The sequence below is a fragment of the Genypterus blacodes genome, unplaced genomic scaffold (genome assembly GCF_046128005.1).
Source record: "Genypterus blacodes isolate CSIRO-AG114 ecotype Tasmania unplaced genomic scaffold, CSIRO-AGI_Gbla_v1 ptg000438l_1, whole genome shotgun sequence".
NCBI classification, from domain to species: Eukaryota; Metazoa; Chordata; class Actinopteri; order Ophidiiformes; family Ophidiidae; genus Genypterus; species Genypterus blacodes.
This window is the reverse complement of record NW_027467208.1, coordinates 5,793,942-5,812,589: the sequence shown is the minus strand read 5'-3', so window position 1 is coordinate 5,812,589 and position 18,648 is coordinate 5,793,942. Positions and strand designations below refer to the sequence as shown.

Sequence of the window (18,648 nt, the reverse complement as noted above, 5' to 3'; positions counted from 1 at the left end):
GTGTGTGTGTGTGCAGGGTGCATGAGCAAACACATTCAAACACAATCACGCGAACACACATGAGCACACACGCCCATTAAACCTTTGCGAGTGTGTGGAACACCTGCCCTCCCTTCCCCCCGCCGCTCACGCACAAACACACACTAAACACACAAAAAAACACACACACACACACACACACACACACACACACACACACACACACACACACACACACACACGCACACACACACGCACACACACACACACACACAGCCCCCTGTCTCACTTACGCACTATTAAATACAGTCACAGCATTTAAAATAAACATTACTGAGGCTTTGCTGTGTATAGAATATGAATCGAAATGAGTGTTTTATTGTTGACGTTGCCTGATGGTGTGTGTTATATAGCATCTCTACCGAGGCAGATATGATACTAATGGTAATGTTGCACAATCATCCGGCTGATTTACTTACTGGGTTGCTATGGGAATGGGTAAAAGTAAACAATATTACAATAACGGTGTGCAAAATGGTGCGCGTTTTAATCCGGGAACAACATGGAAGACTCAGCCTCATCAGGTGAGCCGGACACGTTGACTTCAGCCCCGACTCAGACAGCTCAGAGATGTGGAGCGATAAGACAGAGGGGGGGACACGAGTACAAGATGTCCAAACAGGACACAATGGCAGTCCAAGCTGTTTCTTTTTCCTTCCCCCCGTCTCCATTTCCTCACTTTCCTCTCGGAGTAAATCCATTTTTATTCCAACCAGCAAACTCTTGCGGTTCCCTTTCGCCGCTTTTGGCTGAGTGCGTTTTTGACACTCATCCTCCCCCTCTCACTTAAGAGACGGACTCACTCTCTCACCTGAAATTAAACACAAGACCAGGTGCCGCTCCGACGCCGCCATCTGCTCACCCCTGCCTAGTGTACATCTCTCTCTTTCCCTCTCTCTCTCTCTTTCTTCCTCCCTTTCTTCCCTTTCACTCACGCAAAAAAAAAGGATTCATTCCGCCCTCCCGTCAATTGTCAGAGGGCAGGCAGCGAAATGTAAGAAAAGGTAAGAACACGGCGCTTATAGGCTGACACTTACTTTGCGGGGGGAAAGAAAATGCTAAAAATAAAAGGCGTTAATGACATCCTTCAGCTTTCTCTACATTCAGGTGTGCTTTCACATGAGCTCTCTCCTCCATCATATAATTGCTTTCATGTTATTTCTTTTGTATCGCCCCGGCCCTGAGATGCCAAAGTTAATTATTCTTTGGCAGTGCAGGTGCAATTAGATGACAATTACACCACAGCTGGTAGCAGGGGTGGGAGGCAGTTCTTGTCCGTGTGGGCGTGTATGTAGCTAATAAGATGGTTTTCCGTCTCTTTTCTTTTGGCAGGGGATGGGGGGCAGGGATGGATCGAGAAAGAGAGAGAGCAAGAGAGGGAGAGAGAGAGAGGGAGAGAGAGGGAGAGAACACAAGAGGGGTTTAGCATGTTCCAGGGCGCTTGAGCGGGGCTTAGAGGTAAGAGGGCCTCAGAAGGAGAGGGGGGACAGGGGAGAGCTGGGCTTTAGCCGTGGGGCACCGCGCCTACAGACCCCCCCCCCCTGCTCTCTTGAGAGGTCAGGAAGGTCACGCCACTGTCACGCAAACAATAGGATTTCTTTTAGCTACTACCCGTCGCAAACGCCGCAAATCTAGCTCCTTCAGATGGTCTCTACATGCCCGCTAACACCCCTGCCTGCCTGCCTGCCTGCCTGCCTTTGTAAACCCCCCATTACACCTGCTGGTTCACTCATCCACACACACACACGAGGCTGCTACTTGGGGAATAGGGGAGAAGTAAATGACAGGTTTCAGCAGAACAAAAAAAATAATGTAACCAAAAGGAAACAGGGGTAAGACCTTGTTAGTAAAAGAGGAAGCAGCGACTCTGGAAGCATGCTCAGTCTCAGTAATTCCTTGCCTTGTCGCCTTGTCTCTCATATAGTGGGTTATTATAGAGACGTGGCTGTCATGTCATATTTAGCTCTGTAAATGTCATTTGGCAGCACACCTGCTGCCTGGCTATGCCAATAAAGCCAGGTTTAGCTTTGATTAGAATTCAGCCGGAGAGAGACGGGGACAGACAGAGAGGATGGGGGAGAGAGGGGGAGAGATAGAGAGAGAGAGAGTGAGAGAGAGAGAGCGGATGGAAGAGAAGCATCAGAGAGAATAAGAGCTGGCAAAGTCAGTCCAGCAGCGAGCCTCGTAGCTTTCGACCCGTGACATGTAGCGAGATGATTCATGCCTCGACAGGATGGATATGTCTGGATGCATCACATATGAAACATAGAGGGAGAGCAGCCTCTGACCTTTATTGGAGCATATCAGCTAAAGGGGAAGTCAGGCCCACATGTCAAAGTGAGTTAATTTCCCTGTGTCAGTCTGCATGTGTGTGTGTGTGTGTGTGTGTGTGTGTGTGTGTGTGGTGCATTTATGCCAGTTATTCTGTTCCCTCTATTACACGTGATCTGCTTCTAGGTTCTCTGTTGACTGGACAACAGGCGACACACACTCACCCCTGGTAGTGTCTTCTGCTCATGCAGTGCATTCTGGGCTTTTAGGGCGGACTCACGTGCACAATATGTCAGGAAGGCACATCCTGGAGGCAGAGAGCAGAGGGAGAACGTTAAATATCAGAGACAGAATTTGTAGAATGAGATGAAACATGCTGCAGGTGTTTAGCATGTCCTTATATGGGATTTGATTGAAAAGAACAAGCGGTTAACCTCCTTTTAAAATCATCTTGCTTGTTTCCGGTCATCTTGCCAAATGAGATAGAGCCAAACAAAATGAAACTAAAAACATAAACCAACAGAGGAAGAGGCATTTTGTTCAACCGCCCGTCTACACAGCGCCGACATCCACCAGATTCTTAGATGCCGGCTTCTAATACCTGGAAACTATTCAGAGATAAGCGGTGTGAATGACTCTTTAATATCACACTGTTCAAGCAAAAATGTATGCAGTCTCACATAATAGAAAAGGGCTTTCATTAACCTTTAGGGCTCCAGCAAATCATGAATATGTAAATGTATGCAGAATAGGTGTTATAGGTGTTGGAGGACTGATACCACCTGGCTTACATGTCTCCCAAATGACTGATGATTTTTGTGGAATTTATCAGGGCCTTTTGTTTTCCAACCCTCACATTTGCATTAGACATTATATTATGGATCATTGTTTAGCTTAGATCTTTACACGTGAAGCTTTCCTCCATCTACTATAAGGGATATTATGCATTTAAATGTTCCTGACAAGCTGTGAAATACAACAGTGGACTATACAAGAACAGATTTTTGTCACTCAGATTGCTTTACTTCTTAAATTTCTCCACATCCGATCTATTATAATTTCGATATTAATGTAATGTAATAGCTTTTAATAGCTATAAGCTAAATCCTGACTAAGTTAGTGGCTTGGTAAGGATTCTAAGTTCCCCTCAAACAGCTCAGTGGTGCTACATGTCTGCTCCATGGCCTCATAGGGGTCCTTAAAGAGGCTCCAGAGAGACAGCAGCTAAATGAGAAATGGTTTGACCTCACCGCCGTTCACTGGAAATCAGAGCCTAATTGGAGGGTTGGAAGAAGACATAAATTACGTCTAATCTTCTATCTCTGCTCTCTATTTTCTCACACTAAATGACATAATGGAGGTTTTACCCATATGGGGTTACATGAGGAAGAAGGAGATCAAATTGGGCTTCTTTGTCCCCCCAAAAAAACACAATTGAATGAACCCGGATCTGAACATCCCCCCCTGCTTACCTTTGTGCATCCCTGTGTATTTGTCCTTTATCACCGTTAATTCGTAGATCTTCCCAAACTGCTCAAAGATGGGCTTCAGGTCCTTCTCCTCCAGATTTCGGGGTATCTGCCCGATGAAAAGCTTGATCGCGTCAGGCTCCTTCATTGAGAAGTCTGGTGAGGAATAAAACAAGAGTGGAAGCGGTCAGGAGGAGCAGACAGGAGCCTGCAGGCTTCAATTCACACTGCACAGGAGGTGCAAACAGGAGGCCCGAGCTGGAGGTGCAGATGGGAGGAAGCGGCGGAGATTCTTTTTTTTTTTTCTTTTTAAAAAGAGGCGCAAGAAGCTTTCATAGCTATTATAGGTTTCCGTATTCAAAAAGCAGATCTGACAATTGAATACGTGAGGGGAATTTTGTTAGATTGTGATATTGATACACCGGTAAATAACACAAAATGCTTTTTAAGTAAGTTAAGGCCACTATAGACTTACAATTGAGTGCCACAGACACTCTATACGTCCTATAATAAGGAGAGAACCCTGGGGACACTACTAAGGCTTTATATGAGCAGAAATAGGATTAAAGCTGTTGCATAAAACACAGAAATAAAAACATACTAAATAAATAAAAGCTGTTGAAGTTGCCATGACTCATACTGTATATATACACACAAAGCAACACATGAAATGAATTGTAATAAATAACCTTAAATCCTCCCTCTGTGTGCTGTATTGGTGGATGTGGGCTGCTGATATTCCAGCCCACACAGTTACATGACAGCGTGTCAACACTGCTTAGAGACCCACACGGTCTCTTTGTCAAGGCAGGGTGACAACAACAATGACCTCAACATGATTATTATCTTCACACCCCAAAAAGCAAAGAGGAAAAAAAGGGAACAAAGAGTCAATATTCGTACCTGTGATGTTGCTCCTGAGATGAATCGGTGTAATCAGCGGATGTCTTTCTTCTTCCTCCGATGTAATTTAGTTATAAAAAAAAAAATCAATTATTCAGTTCATTTGTCTGCGAGAGGATCTTTGAATCCGTCAACCCCTAAAACAACACAAGTAACAAATCCAGCGATGAGCCTTTATCCAGCATGAGCGTCTTTTGATTGAACTGATCTGCTTGTTGGTGTTTTTTCTGCTCTTTGTTGACAGATGTCCCTGTATTTTTTTCCTCCCCGCCGCGAGTAAAAATCTTCTAGAAAAATAAACAATTTCTCGTCGGCGTTTCGAAACGAGAGTGTTGTAGGAGATTAGCGGCGACTCTCCTCTCCAGCAGACCGTAGGGAATTGGCAGTCTGCTCGCTCGTCCTCTCTGTGTGTGTGTGTCTGTACTTTGACGTCGTAAGCCGGTGTCTCCCTCCCTGTCCATCAGCTCCATCCCTCCCTTGGGCTGAGCGAGCCGTGATGTCTGCCGCCAGGGACCGTCGCCAAACTACTACCCGCTGTGTGTGTGTGTGTGTGTAAAGCCAAGGCTGCGAGGAGGAAAAGGCCAAACGCACCAACGAACCAAAGTCATGGCTGTCAAAGTGAATTGGATGATGAATGATTGTGCTGCTATTTTACACTAAATGGTTTGTTTGATTGATCGCTTTTACATTTTTTGCTGACTGGTTTTCACAATGTGCACACTCAAAATAACAAAATACTCAAAACTTCAGGTAATCTCTGTAAGTACGATCAATTGTTCAAGTTTTCAAAAGGAGCTGAGTGAACTGTGTTCTATTTGAGTGATGTGTGTTATACTTAAATTAGTATATCTGGGGAAAGTACAGTTTTTATTGTGCTTTCTGCCAGTCTGTGTTCCAAAGACACATTTGCTCATTGACACCAGTTATCAAATCGATTCATTACACTAAACAGTGCTTGGTTGAGAGTTGACGTATTAGAGCTCAATGCTTGCATAAGACCTTTACAGAAATGTAGATTTTTCGTTTTTGCTGTGGTCGGTATAAATGCAGACAGTCCCTAACATCAAGGAATGCAAATCCGCCTTTTGTTCTCGCCGTGGAACTGGCCGCGGTCCTGAAATGGTTCTACACATGTCATGACTCACGTTTCCACGAGTCATTATTCTATTTTCCTCCGTGGTAAGCAAATGACTTGTCGGTAGGATTGTTCATATGTGTCGAACTGTTATTCCACACACACACACACACGCCCTCAGCAAATCTCAGTAGCAGGCGGGCGAGCATGTAAACAATGAGCCCACATGACAGAAGGCTGCACACACCCGACATGCGCACACGGCGACACTTCAAAGAGTCACGATCTGAACCTGCGTGGCTCCGGTAATGACTGGAACATCACCATGCGTCATTATTACAGCCGTCTAAAGTCTCGCACAGATCTTTCATCATTTACTCTCATTTCAAACACGATCTCCTCCGTTTCCTCCTAATGGCAAAGCTGCCATCTGCCACCGGTCCCTAAATCCTATCGCCTTCCACCCTTGACTCCCACTCTGGGTCTACAGGCGTGGCCCAAGGACCGAGTTTATCTGCCTGTGATGATCGTGCCTCGGAAACGTGATCGGTGTCATTTTCACAACGGATGGACGTTTTCCTCTCTGAACGTAACCAACAACGACATCTGGTGACAGGCTGCCAATACGAATTAGGATTTTTGTTCATGCTGCTGCTATGAGCTAAGAACAGAGATATGTCAAATAAAATAAAATAAAATAAGATTTAAAGAAAAAAAGGTGACCTCGGTTTTGTTGGGATTCTCCACAAAACCTCCTTATCTCAATCAAATAGAGGGCAAAGGTCATCCGAGATCTGTATTGTCCCAAGATAGCAGCTCATGCTCACGATGACAGGCTGAGATAATATAAACGAATAAACAGACAGAGGGACAAAGGGAATCTTTATTGCGCAGAAATATATTCAGTAAGCATTATGCATTGGCGTATACTGAATATGTATTAATAGTTAATACATATTAAGTGGTAGTACTTACTCAGACTGTAAGATCTGGCAACATTTCTGTTTCCTGTAATTGAGAGAGGGAGAGAGAGAGGGGGAGGGAGAGGGAGAGTGAGAAATTGTTGTGATCTCCTGCTGGTGGCAGTCAGATTCTGAAATCAGACACATTAAAGTGGAGACTTACTCAGATGCTGAGACCATGAAGCTCCTTCACTGGGGGCCGCAGAGGATTCAAAGAGGACCACCACACGCAGCAGCACCTCCTCCCACATCTACAGAGTGGAAAGGCTCCCATCACATCAAACACATCAAAGTGTGGCTCCGGCTCCCTGAGGATACAAACAGGGAAGAGGGACACGGAAAGTGAGTTTAGAAATCGCATCACCTTAACCTAGAAGTACCATCAGGGATCAAAAGGATACATAAATAATCTCTTCAAAAATATGAATCAGGGAGCACTAGAATGTTAGTGACATCAAAATCTGGTCGACAAGTGCATAAACAATACCAGCATCTACATTCTTGGGAAGTCTTACATAATGTTTGGGCTGTATTCCTTCTCCTGTTAACAAAACTGTGTCAACATGTTTCTGGGAAGATCTGCTGCCCTCTGGTGGCGGCTGTCTAACCTGCGCTGTAACTGAACATTTACTTACAGAGAACATTTACAATGGCTGTCTGACAGACTATAGCGCGTAAATACACAGAAATGATTCAATATTTTACTGTAGAATTCCAGCGAACATTTGATAATGCATTTTTGTCAATATCCATTTAAGCAGCCTGCAATAAAACTGTGGGTCTAAATTTAATCCTCTGCCATCCATGTGGATAAATTATTCATCCAGGATGATATTTTTACCAATGCAATCAAAGCTGAAATGTGAACTAAAACATAACAAGAGGCTATACAGTTTAGAAATATAAATTGTTTGTATAATTAAGGTTCATTCATTTATTTATTTAGTTAAGTAACTTCTAGAACAAAATAGACATTAGACATGGATGATCACTAAATAATTCAAAGTCAAGTAATTAAAGTTCTTTTTGGAGTATACTTCAGAATAAAAATACAGTTAAGTTGTTTTCTTCAACAGCTATCAATTTGCATTAAGTGATATTTTGCTAATCAATTCATGATGCAATCTTTTAGGTCATTGATAAACTATATTTTGTAATCACCAAGTTAAGTATACATATAATTCCTCAAATAAAAAGGATTCTGTGCCTTCAGTTAGACTAGAAATGAATTGACCTGACTATTCATTGTGGTTGACTATTTGTGGGTTTAAAGTTGGGGACTTCTCTGTCTCAGAAAGGAAACAAAAAGTTTTGGTGCTGTGGGAAACACTGAATCCTGAAGTAGCAATGATAGTTAGGCTGAAGTTAAGGTAGGTGATTTGGACTAAATTGTATAAATGTCAAATTTTGCCAGATAATCCAAACACTACAGTTTCACACAGGATCTGGATAACTTCAGGAAGGTTTGAGGCAAAAGAGAAAGTCAGATCTCTGTCCTAAATAAGTTTGCTTTGCTCTAATAAAGCTCTAACTTTTGTTTTTAGGCAAGAACTGCAAAAATGTTCAACTTTTCATATTTTTTAATGAGAAGTCAAAAACACATTAGCACAAACAGTGGGGAAGGAGAATGTCCACATGAAAGCTGGAATTTCAGTGTGGACATTCAAAGCATCAGTGTATTTTTGTTAAGATATATTTTCACGTCATATACCTTTAGTTTAGATAGTTGGATGGAAATCTATAAATAATATATATTTCAAAATATATCCCGCGATAAAAGAAGATATATTTAAATTCTTAAAAAAAAATGTACTTGGGCTATCAAAACATTTGGTTGAATGGTGGTGAAATGGCTGACATGATAACATTTGCAGGAACAAATTTGGTACAAAAGAATGAGCACTCAAGAGTTTTCGGGAATTCCACAGTTTTTAGTTTAGGGAGAGAGTAAGTGGACAATACTACCTTTATTGGAACAACGGGACGGATGCCATAGTTATTTTAAAACCTGAAACCGGGATGGATTAAAATGTCGCTGTTGAGATAAAAATTACTTTTATGTAATCAAACAATTTATTGTCTGACTCTCAAATAACAAAACACAAGAAATTAAAGTGCATATTTGTGGATCCTCTTTTCTAGCCTTACAGATGCTGTCGCTCTGGCAACAACTGAGCATTTCGGTTATGCATCAGCCATTGGTTGATTTTCCTGCAGTGGTGCTACAGCCTGAGGAGAACAAGCAGACCAACCGAGAGGAAGGAAAAAAACACCATTTTTCAAACTCAGATTTTTATTTGTCAGTACAATAAAACATAATTGAAGACGAGTATCTTCATCCCCTCCAAAATTGTACCTCTTCCGCTCTGGTGCTGGAGGCTGAAAAAGAATTCTTCCTGAACACGACTCTCTCTCTCTATCTCTCTCTCTTTTTCTCTTTCTCTATCTCTCTCTCCGACTAGACTTGTTCCGCTCTGCTTCAAGAAACTCGACGAGATGTCAAACTACCGCCAATGGGCTCGTACGCACTTGTGCCGCTTCACAAATGTAACATTCGGAGTTGGACAATGATAATGAATTTCCCCGACTGTACAGACTCCAGAACAGACACACTCTTACACAGCCAAAGAGCTGCTGGACCAAAAGCTACTGGGATACTTTTGAAATGGAAAATAAGCTTTTCAGTGGATAAACTTAAAAAAAACAGCAGGAAATATTTTTTTATCAACTACATTACTTTGTCAACCCCTTTAGCAAAAATAACTATCTTCGGACTAACTGTGGAAAAAATGAGGAACGGTCTGCAACTAGTTGACTTACAGTCGACCGCATGCACACCAGCACACCATGCACACTCTCTGAGCTACATCATGAGGAAGCTGAGGATTACACATTAATGCAATGTTTTATACCGGAGCAAATAATACAAAAAGTGAATTATATATATATATATATCCACCTCTTATTTTCTTTCATCTTCTGTCTTCATGCTCTGGCCCAGGATTCTTCTCAGCACCTCATTTTCTCTGACGTCTCTTGGTGTCGACTCTTGGTCTTCTTCTCCACCTTTGTATTCTCTGCCGCTGTTTGACAAAACCTGATATTCACTGTTCTTTTGTCAGCTCTTTGATTTCTTCCCTCTGATCCCCTCCACTTTTATGTCCCCACATTCCAGATTTTTAGGAGCAAACCCGTGGCAGGGAGCTGTCATCAGCACTGTGACTAACAAGTCACTGCACAGTCTGAAATGTCCTCCCCCTCCCCTGCCATCCACAGTGATTTGAAATGCACAAAGCCTTTTGTCTAGTCAGTAACGTGGGGGCGGGAACGGTCTCTTTGGAGGGAAGATCGGACCAACATTTCCTCCTCCTCTTGGACCTGGACGCTTGCCTTGTAACCGCGGACCGGGGCCGCGGAACTGGTGAAACGGTGGCGCGTGCGGGGGTCCCCTTGGGTGTAGGTGAGGTGGTGGATGAGGAGGCCGGTGGGGAGGCCGGTAAGGAGGTCCTAGACCCGGAGGTCTTGGACCAGGAGGCCTCAGACCCGGTAGCCGGTGTTCAGGGTGAGGTGGCGGTGGTCTCCACTGAGCAAAGTGGGGAGATGGGGGGCTACCTGGCTGGAAGTCATGAGAATAGTAAACATTCTCTGAAGGCGACATAGGTGGAGTGAGACGGCCTCGAACTCTGGGGTAGTGATGCGGCGGGCTGCCTGGCCTGTGGTATGGATCTTCTGGGCGGTGGTAGGGATCTTCATGAAAGAAAGGGGGATCAGCAGGGCGGGAGTCGTCACGGTACTGCCCCTCATGGTAACGCAACTCATTTGGGTGAGAGTGTATATCCCCAGGGTGATGGCGAGGTCCTTCCCGATTACACAGGGGATCAAACATGGGTTTGTGCTGATGGTCGTGGATCACCATCCCACTGATGATGCTGTTAACTCTGCCCCCGGCCACATCTTCTGTGCCTACACTGGGCACCGGGTGCTGCTTGGGGGGAATCATCGTATTACTGCTATTGGAAGGGTGACCCTCACAGCTGTTAGGAGGGGGAGGCAATGTGGGCATCGGCGGGAGCATGGATCTGAAGAATTCAGAGGATGTGGTGGCCATTGGCTGGGAAGACATCTTTTGATGTTCCTGAGATTGCTCTGATTGGTACGGATGAAATCCTGGTATTCTGTTTTCTCCGGCCCCTCCAGGCATATCCACATTGTAGCCGCGGGCGTGCTGAATGTTCCCCTCTGGGTAAGAGTCACCATACCACCCTCCTTCATTCACCCCCCGGAAGCCCTCTGTGGTCTTTATACTGCTGCCGCTGCCCGGAGCCGCTTCCCCAGACATCAGCCCTCCTCTCTGCCCAGAAACCTGTTGGTACTGTGCTACAGGTGTTGCTGTCCCGTGCTCTGACATTTCCTGTTTGCCGTACGAGTACGGCTGGAAGGCCTGTCCGTTCTGAGCCACATCTGGCTGTATGTAGCCTTGTTGCTGGGGGTTGTTCTGGTAGGCAATGGGACCAGTTCGTACAGTTTCGACAGACTGATGTGTATTGGGAGTGAATGGGACCACCATTGGCTTGTCCATGATCTCATCCTGTGTTGGGGTGCCGCCCCCCTCATCCCGCACTGGGGTCCCATCCTGGTTATCTGTCCCAGTTGCTGGACTGAGGTTTTCCCCTGCGGTACTTGGGTTCACAGGCAAACCCAGGTTAAAGGCACTGAAACCTGGGTTCCCCTGCAGGAAACTGTGGATTTTAGACTCTAAACTGCCAGAGGACACAGATGGTTTTGCATCAGCAGCCAGCTCCATATCTTTGTGCAGAGCCTGGACCAGGGCTGTGGCGGAGTTGGACGTTTGAAGGGGCGCTTGTGAGTGCGTGCTCTTCTTTACAGTGGGTGTCGGTGGAGTGGACACAGGTTCAACAGAGGACAGAGGCTGGCTCTTGAGGGGGGCTGCTGATGTAGCTATGGATGATTGAGAGGGAGGAATCTTGACCGCAGTGGTGGAGACCGGGGTCACTTTTGCAGCAGGGTTGCTCAGAAGAGAACTGATGCCTGAGTGAAGAGAAGATGAAAAAAGGGAGAGCAGAGGAAAACAGATTAAGAAACAAAACCCCAACCCAAAGTGATTTCCAATAAAAGCAGGAATACACATTAAAAAAACACAGTTGTCATGTGATATATAGGTCCAGACTACATAGATATATTCTCACCTTCCAGACTGCTGCCTGGGCCCTGGACTTTGGACAGGGTGCTCAGGAGCTCTGTTGGCGTCATGTCCACCTTGGAGAGCAGGTTGACCAAAGATGTAGCATCTACAGAGGTCACCGGGGCAGGAGGTGTGGTCTTCACTGGGGGTTCAGTAGGAGGAGGTGCAGAGGGGCTCTCTACTGAGGGTCCAACAAAACAAGGAGATAGTCACTTTGAGCTGAATCACAAAGTACCAGCAAAGGCTATTGAAAACTTGATTAGTAGTAGAAGTGACAGGGGTTGTTTACAAATGGACAGGAGACACGCAGAGACACCGACCATTTATGTACGAGAGTGGAATGTTACGTCGCAAGAGGAGAAACAAATACGCCCACGTTTCATGATGTCATCACAGCTGCCAGCGCTCACCTGTGTTCTTTATGACAGAGCTTAAATTGTTGAGGATGGTGCCAATTTTACTGAGGTCCACATTGGCCGGAGGAGCCGCAGGAGCTGCTGAGGGGGGCGTCGCCTGGACAACAGGAAGCTTTGTGGCCACCTGCGCTACCTTTTTTGCAGGGGCGGGTTTGGACACCTCTTTGGGGGCGGAGCATTCAGTCTTCTCCTCAACTGAGACGGAAATGTGGAAATATGAGCAACGTGTAATTGTATGCAGGCACCCATAACTACAAAAACAAATAAAACTGTAGTAAAACTGTAGAAATTCAAGCAAACATTCTGATAAAAAGTAACACAGGACTAAAATATCACACAAAGATCATTCATTACGTGATATACATAATATTAATGCATCTTATAGTTGGAATGGTTAATCTAATTTGTGGAAGGAGCAACAGAAAGAATGGCAGGATTTCTGTGATGAAAAATTGCTGACAGAATGATAAAAATGGAATTAACTGTTAAGTTCATAACAATGGTACTGAATAGGGAGATCTGGGAAGAAACGCATCAAAAGCATTGTTCAATTTGTGTAAATATTAATTATGTCTAATGTGGTCTCATTGTGTGTCAGCGTGAGTAAGAGAATATTATAATCGTCCCAGTTGGTAATGAGATGGAAATCATATTGACAGATCCTAATGAGGACAGACAAAGCTCTGTTCATCGAGCTGATCCCTCCTTTATCGTTTCCACTGCAATATTTGCATTCTTCCGTGTTTTCATTTATACTGTGAAGCTCTGTTGCTAAGCACTTTATCTGCCAAAATTTAACATTGGGTTTTTTAGGATGTTTTTTTCTATGATTTCCTGCATGATTTACTAAACATCACATTTTTAAAAAGCTACTCATCAGACCCTCTCCTTACCTATGATGCCGCAACTCTCCACTTCCTCTTCAGAAAGGTCCATGTCCTCCACTTCCCGGTTGTCATCCTCCCCCAGAGCCGTGGCGGGTGCGGGGGATCCTTCCGGTGAGGACAGGGGGCTCGGGGCCGGCGGTTCGGCGTCATCCTCCATCGCTGCGCCGTCGATGTCCGGATCGGGGAGGGACATTTCCAGACCGCGGAAAGGGGATTCGGAGCCAGTTGGTGATGGCGCGTCTGCAGACGGCGAGGGAATGGGCGACTCGTCCAGGTCTGGTACGGTGGCCTTCAGGTTGTCCAGCTTACGCTTCAGGTGGGTCACCCGGTTTGCAAACGTTTGGTAAGCCTTGAGGAGAGGGGATGGAAGGTCAATAAACAAGCAGGAAAACAGTCAACAGTGATGGCAAATTGTAACTCCACACTTCATGTAATTTGAATTCAGTAAACATATCAGTAACAATCCGGCAAGCCACTTACATTGGCAACAATCTTGACCTCTTTGTACTGCGTCTCGTAGAAGATATCTGCATTGGTGAGCGCCTCCAGGACGGGAGACATCGATTTACTTTCTCTGTCAAGGAACTTCACAAACTCCTGCAGCTGTGCGCTTCCTTCCTCAAAGTCTTTGGAGAACTTCTTCCCTCCTGCCTTGTCTGTCAGCATCAATGCATGTGTGGAGGTGTGAGGAAGGGGAGGAAGAAGAAAAAAAGAGACAGACATCAAAAACCTTGCAGAACTCGGAGCTAAGACTCATCTGTGTGTTTTGCAGTGTCAGCTGGTTGGATTGTTCAACAGTGTAAGATGACTCAAGCGGGCACCTTTGAGCTTTTTGAGGGTCTCAGAACTACAGACATCAATCCTCATGGCTGCCAACTGTTTCTCCCTCAGGTCCACCTCCTCCAGAGATCTCTTGTACTTGGACAGCTGGTCTATTAGTGCCTGGGGCTGCAGCAAAGAGAAAGAAGTCACAAGTCATTTAATTATGCTTTTTTTTAAGTGCTAACACAGTATTTCAGCCAAGGAGAAAAGGAGACTATAATGGGTTATAATTTAATAAAAGAGGCCATGAGTTGATTTTTTCCGGAAATTAACTGAAGGAGATGTTTATTGTCTTGCTTCTCGGAGACGTGAGAGACCACAAGGGGAGAAGGTCAATTCAAAATTATGACAAAAGTCAATGAAAATAACAGCAAAGCAAGAAGCAGTTGCGAAAAGTTCAATTTTTGTCTTTCTTACCACAAACTCAGCTACAACCTTGGACCTGAGATCAGCCTTTGCGTCCACTGGAGCTAAAAAAGGAAAAGACAATCATCATCAAACTGTATAACAGTGAGCAACGCTGGTAAAAATGAATGTAATGCAAATTATTACATTTTTTAATTTAAAGCAAAGAACAAGAAAGCAGATCCGCCTACTTTTCTGCTCCACTGGTGTTTCAGGAGGGGACTCTTCTTTGACTAAACTGGTCCGAAGTTCAGTAATGAGTGTCCCTGAATATACACCCCTGTCCTCCCAGATGGACAGGATCCTCTCCACAGACTTAATCACCTTGGCGTCCCCCTCATAGCTGAACAAAGGAGAAGAGAAAACGAGGAACAAGACACTTGTAACTCAGAGAATGGACAGAGAGAGACAGAGTGTGAAGCTGGCAGCAGACACACTACTTACTTAACCACTAAGAAAGCGTCTGGGAGCACCTCAGCAAATGCCGTGCGGTAAACGATGGCATTTTTCCTTTTGCAATTCTGAATGACGTCATTGGCGAGGTAAAACAGATTGAGCCTGTGAGCGGCATCAGCTGTTGGAGACGGAGCAAGAAGGGAAACGGCAAAGGTCAGTTTGACAGGGAGGGGGCTGAGGCTCTGCTGAACTTCAAACAGACTGAATGGAATGACTAGATTTGGTATTGTGAATTAACAAATCATCACGATAAATTCAAAATTAAAACTCTTCGAAATGATTATTTCTGTGATCCCTGTAAAAAGGGCTATAAAGGGAAACATTTATTTCTTACTGCAGAGATAATTCAAACAGAAATCACCAGAGAGCCACAGAGATCATTAAAGCAAAGACATGTTTAGTCATGGGTCATTTCTAATCAAAGCTCAAAGGATGAAAGATTAAGTGATATTACAATATCCCGTGCTGCATAAACTGTGTGTTGTTCAAAATTATGTGAATCCCACAGAATCCCAAGGAAAAAAAAGCAAAGGTTAAATTTCACTGCGAGTGTGTTTCTCTGCTTTGTGTCTGTAATGAGGACGTCATGAAGTACATTTGATTTCATTTACATATGGGCAGGGCTTTGCATTAGTCAAATGTCAGACACAGCTGCTGTGTTTCTGACATGGAGACTAAATGATCCTCTTCTCCATTGCTTACTTTGTGGAGTACACTTTTCCTTTATTTCACAAAAGAAGCCAAAGTTCTATATTCCATTATGTTTTCCTAACAGAAAAAGCCATACAGGAGCCGATTTAAAACAGGCAATGCTCCGTCAAAGAAGAATTGAACTTAACCAAAATATTCAATCAACATGTGCACTATAAGATGAGGAATTATAAATTATTCATCATGGTTTAAATATATCAGTGTCATATTTAAGGGCGTTTGACAGGACATGTGTCAGCGTATATGCAAATAAGAAGAAGCACGAGCAATCCATTCAACTAAAGGTACCAAATGGAGCAGCAAACAATACTCCATTAAGTTGCATACATCTTCCAGGTGCTAGAAAACGCCGTTCTGACCCAAAGCACAGATGTTATTAGATGAGTAAATGGCAGAAGCAGCACAAACACACACTTATTAAGGCCAACCATGGAAGAAGGTACGTGCTGGGTGGATTTGATGGATTAGTGTCCAATAAATTCGCATTACGGAGCAAAACAGTGGTACATTCATTTATAACACTGATGTCCCTACAGAATACAAACAAATCTATACAAAATTCACAAGACTTCTTTTGTTTTGAATAAAGCAAGCGTCATTTGTGGACCGTTCACATCCCTCCTACAAAGTCAAACAGAAAGCCGAAAGCAAGAAAGAAAAATGAGTCAGGCGCCTTAAAGTTTGGCAAGTCCACTCATGGAGCAGTGAGTGCAACAATGTCAACCAAAGGCTAACAGCCAACCTTGGGAAAGAATAATGTTTATGGTGGATAATCATTCATCTCCAGGAACAACATACATTCTTTTTTACTTTCTACTGCAAAAACAAACCCACAGAGACTCGAGCTGATACTCGATGGCTATAACTTACTTCAGCGATGACAACGTAATCTATTGACAGAAACTGGACGAACAAAGCAGGTATTAAAAATTAAGATACTCTTCAGGTCTTCACTAACGGAGCTTGGGCCGAGTCAGATCCTTTGCTGATGTATGTGTGCATAATAAATAGAAACACTATAAAAAGACTTGTATATTCAATATCCAATTGACTCTTCAGACCTAAATAAATGCGTCCATGTACTGCTATTGGATGCATATAGTTATAATAGCCAGTTCAAAATGTCAGTCCATTACAAATAACCCTTATGTCTTGTGCATTAGTCTTTCTAACAAGGTTCCTGGCAGAGAGCATCCCCAACACGTTTGCATCAATCTGGAGGAAAGCTGTGCACGTCACTCTAGTCATCCAATTCCTGCACTCAAATTTTCATTTATCATACGTGGCTTGGTTCAGACTATGTTTAACACGGCCGCTGGAAAACCGTCTTGATATCTTATGTCTAACACTTTAAATGACACCGTGAACATGTTCTGTGTTAAGTACCTTGCCCAGGGACTTAGTCGTCATGTTCCACTTATTCCACATCTTTAACAGATACATCCTAGAGACCACCAATAATATTAAACCTTAAGATATGGAAACCCAGGCAGCTGCTGAAGAAGACAGTCACTTTCACACTAAAGAAACAATCCTTGCCACACAAGTCAACAACAATAACATTGAAATTGAGGCCCAGGACGAAGACGTCTAAATGACCAGCTCAGTCTAACATGCATCCAAAGTCAAAGCTACGGGAAGACAAACCTACAAAGAAAGAGAATCATGAAAGCTCCCATTCCCTAAACAGGAACACACTCCAAGATTATAGATATTGATTACAGATTTACCAGCGATATGATATGTTCCTGCCTGTACGATATGGCAATCAATATCAAATGAAGGTGTATGTAACAGGTTGCACACACACACACACGCGCACACACACACACACACACACACACACACACACACACACACACACACACACACACACACACACACACACACACACACACACACAGTCTCTTTGTTAAACAGCTCCATTCTACCAGGGAACCATCAGATGAGCTCTCACACCTACGCACCTGCCACTGCAACGTGCCGATATTAACACCATTTTAACACCAATGGCTAAATGCAAGAGCCGCTTTTATGCATGCCTGTTTTCAGTCTCTTTTATTTAAAATAAAGACTGAGATGGTGGAATATAAAAAGTGAAAATCAGTTTGAAAAACTTGAAATGAAACACACATAATGTACGTAACAAATTGGAACAGCGCTAATAAAATCTTTCCAAAATATGTTCAATATATATTAAAGTGACGTCAATTAAAATGTTTCAATACTTCGATGTGGTTTTAAACCTGAAACTGCTTCTACCCCGAATGTTAGCTCGCTGGCTAACGATGCTAAACTAGCAGGAGCGCACGTTTTGAGGCTCCACTTGCCCGGCGACGTGATGCCAGGGCGGGCAGAGCGCACCCAAGAGTACCGCTGATCCAACACACACAAAACTCCGAATACGTTAGTAGAAGTGCTAAATGTAATGTAAATACCATAAGCCACCATACCACAAGAGGCAAATAAAAACACGTTAAGTTCCATTACTTTAGACTTTGAGACTGTGATGTTACCCCAAGTCTGACATCTGACAGCAACAGCAGCTTTACTCACATTTCCTCAGACACTTGATCCAGTACCGAACTATCAAGCTGTGGTACTTCTTGTTCTCGATACACCATGATGACAGTCCTTGTATTGAATCCATTGTGTTGGAGACGCTCTGAAACTTCCTGTCCAAAACGGACTCCAGAGAGCCGCCAGCAGCGCTCGCTCCTGCCGCCATGTCCTGACGAGCTCCTGCTGCTCTCTACCATACCAGAACCTCACCAGAATTAGCCGCGATTAGCGTTTAGCTTGACATGATAGCTTAGCCTAGCAGAGAGTATTCGTGTTTACTAGCGTTACACAAGCATTGGTGTTATCTACGCGGGCTCCAGTTACTTTCTTCTCCTATAAACAGTCCGGAGTGACCGCATGCATAAACGGAATTATAATTTAATAAATAATATTTAACTACCAACCCCTAAAAGTTAGCGCCTTGCTAGACTCTGGAGGTCTGTTTACTCGCGGCTGGTGAAGAGCTG

General features: G+C 44.0%; 2 protein-coding genes across 8 annotated transcripts in view; both read right to left on the bottom strand.

Moving 5' to 3' along the window:
* Nucleotides 1-9,809, bottom strand: part of celf3a (cugbp, Elav-like family member 3a) — a 23,173-nt gene extending 13,364 nt beyond the window's left edge. For 4 of the 6 annotated variants that reach the window (XM_076139116.1, XM_076139119.1, XM_076139117.1 and 1 more), the window contains exons 1-6: nucleotides 9,679-9,809; nucleotides 6,883-7,027; nucleotides 6,733-6,765; nucleotides 4,683-4,733; nucleotides 3,783-3,935; nucleotides 2,535-2,617 (exon numbers count right to left, since the gene is read on the bottom strand). In XM_076139116.1, the coding sequence (XP_075995231.1) occupies nucleotides 2,535-2,617; nucleotides 3,783-3,935; nucleotides 4,683-4,733; nucleotides 6,733-6,765; nucleotides 6,883-6,970 (408 nt within the window). In that variant the 5' untranslated portion in view covers nucleotides 6,971-7,027; nucleotides 9,679-9,809. Of the gene's footprint in view, nucleotides 1-2,534; nucleotides 2,618-3,782; nucleotides 3,936-4,682; nucleotides 6,594-6,732; nucleotides 6,766-6,882; nucleotides 7,028-9,678 lie in introns of those variants that run through there. The other 2 variants (XM_076139121.1, XM_076139122.1) reach the window with 2 other exon arrangements.
* rprd2a (regulation of nuclear pre-mRNA domain containing 2a) lies at nucleotides 9,391-18,648 on the bottom strand. 2 transcript variants are annotated; one of them, XM_076139114.1, is made up of 10 exons: nucleotides 18,176-18,648; nucleotides 14,897-15,026; nucleotides 14,644-14,795; nucleotides 14,465-14,517; nucleotides 14,047-14,173; nucleotides 13,706-13,881; nucleotides 13,232-13,574; nucleotides 12,333-12,533; nucleotides 11,927-12,103; nucleotides 9,391-11,768 (listed from the first exon to the last, which is right to left on the bottom strand). In XM_076139114.1, exons 1-10 carry the CDS (start codon nucleotides 18,345-18,347, stop codon nucleotides 10,027-10,029), a joined length of 3,273 nt encoding a protein of 1,090 aa, XP_075995229.1. In that variant the 5' UTR covers nucleotides 18,348-18,648; the 3' UTR covers nucleotides 9,391-10,026. The 2 variants fall into 2 exon arrangements, with proteins under 2 accessions (XP_075995229.1, XP_075995230.1); XM_076139115.1 differs by having other exon boundaries at nucleotides 11,927-12,100.

Bases quoted from the DNA above. Each gene is read 5' to 3' on its own strand.
- rprd2a (XM_076139114.1), bottom strand. From the start codon at position 18,347: ATGGCGGCAGGAGCGAGCGCTGCTGGCGGCTCTCTGGAGTCCGTTTTG. The intron at 14,796-14,896 runs GTAAGTAGTGTG...TCCTTTGTTCAG, and splicing joins GACGCTTTCTTAGTGGTTAA to CTATGAGGGGGACGCCAAGG. The intron at 11,769-11,926 runs GTGAGAATATAT...CTCTTCACTCAG, and splicing joins CCCAGGCAGCAGTCTGGAAG to GCATCAGTTCTCTTCTGAGC.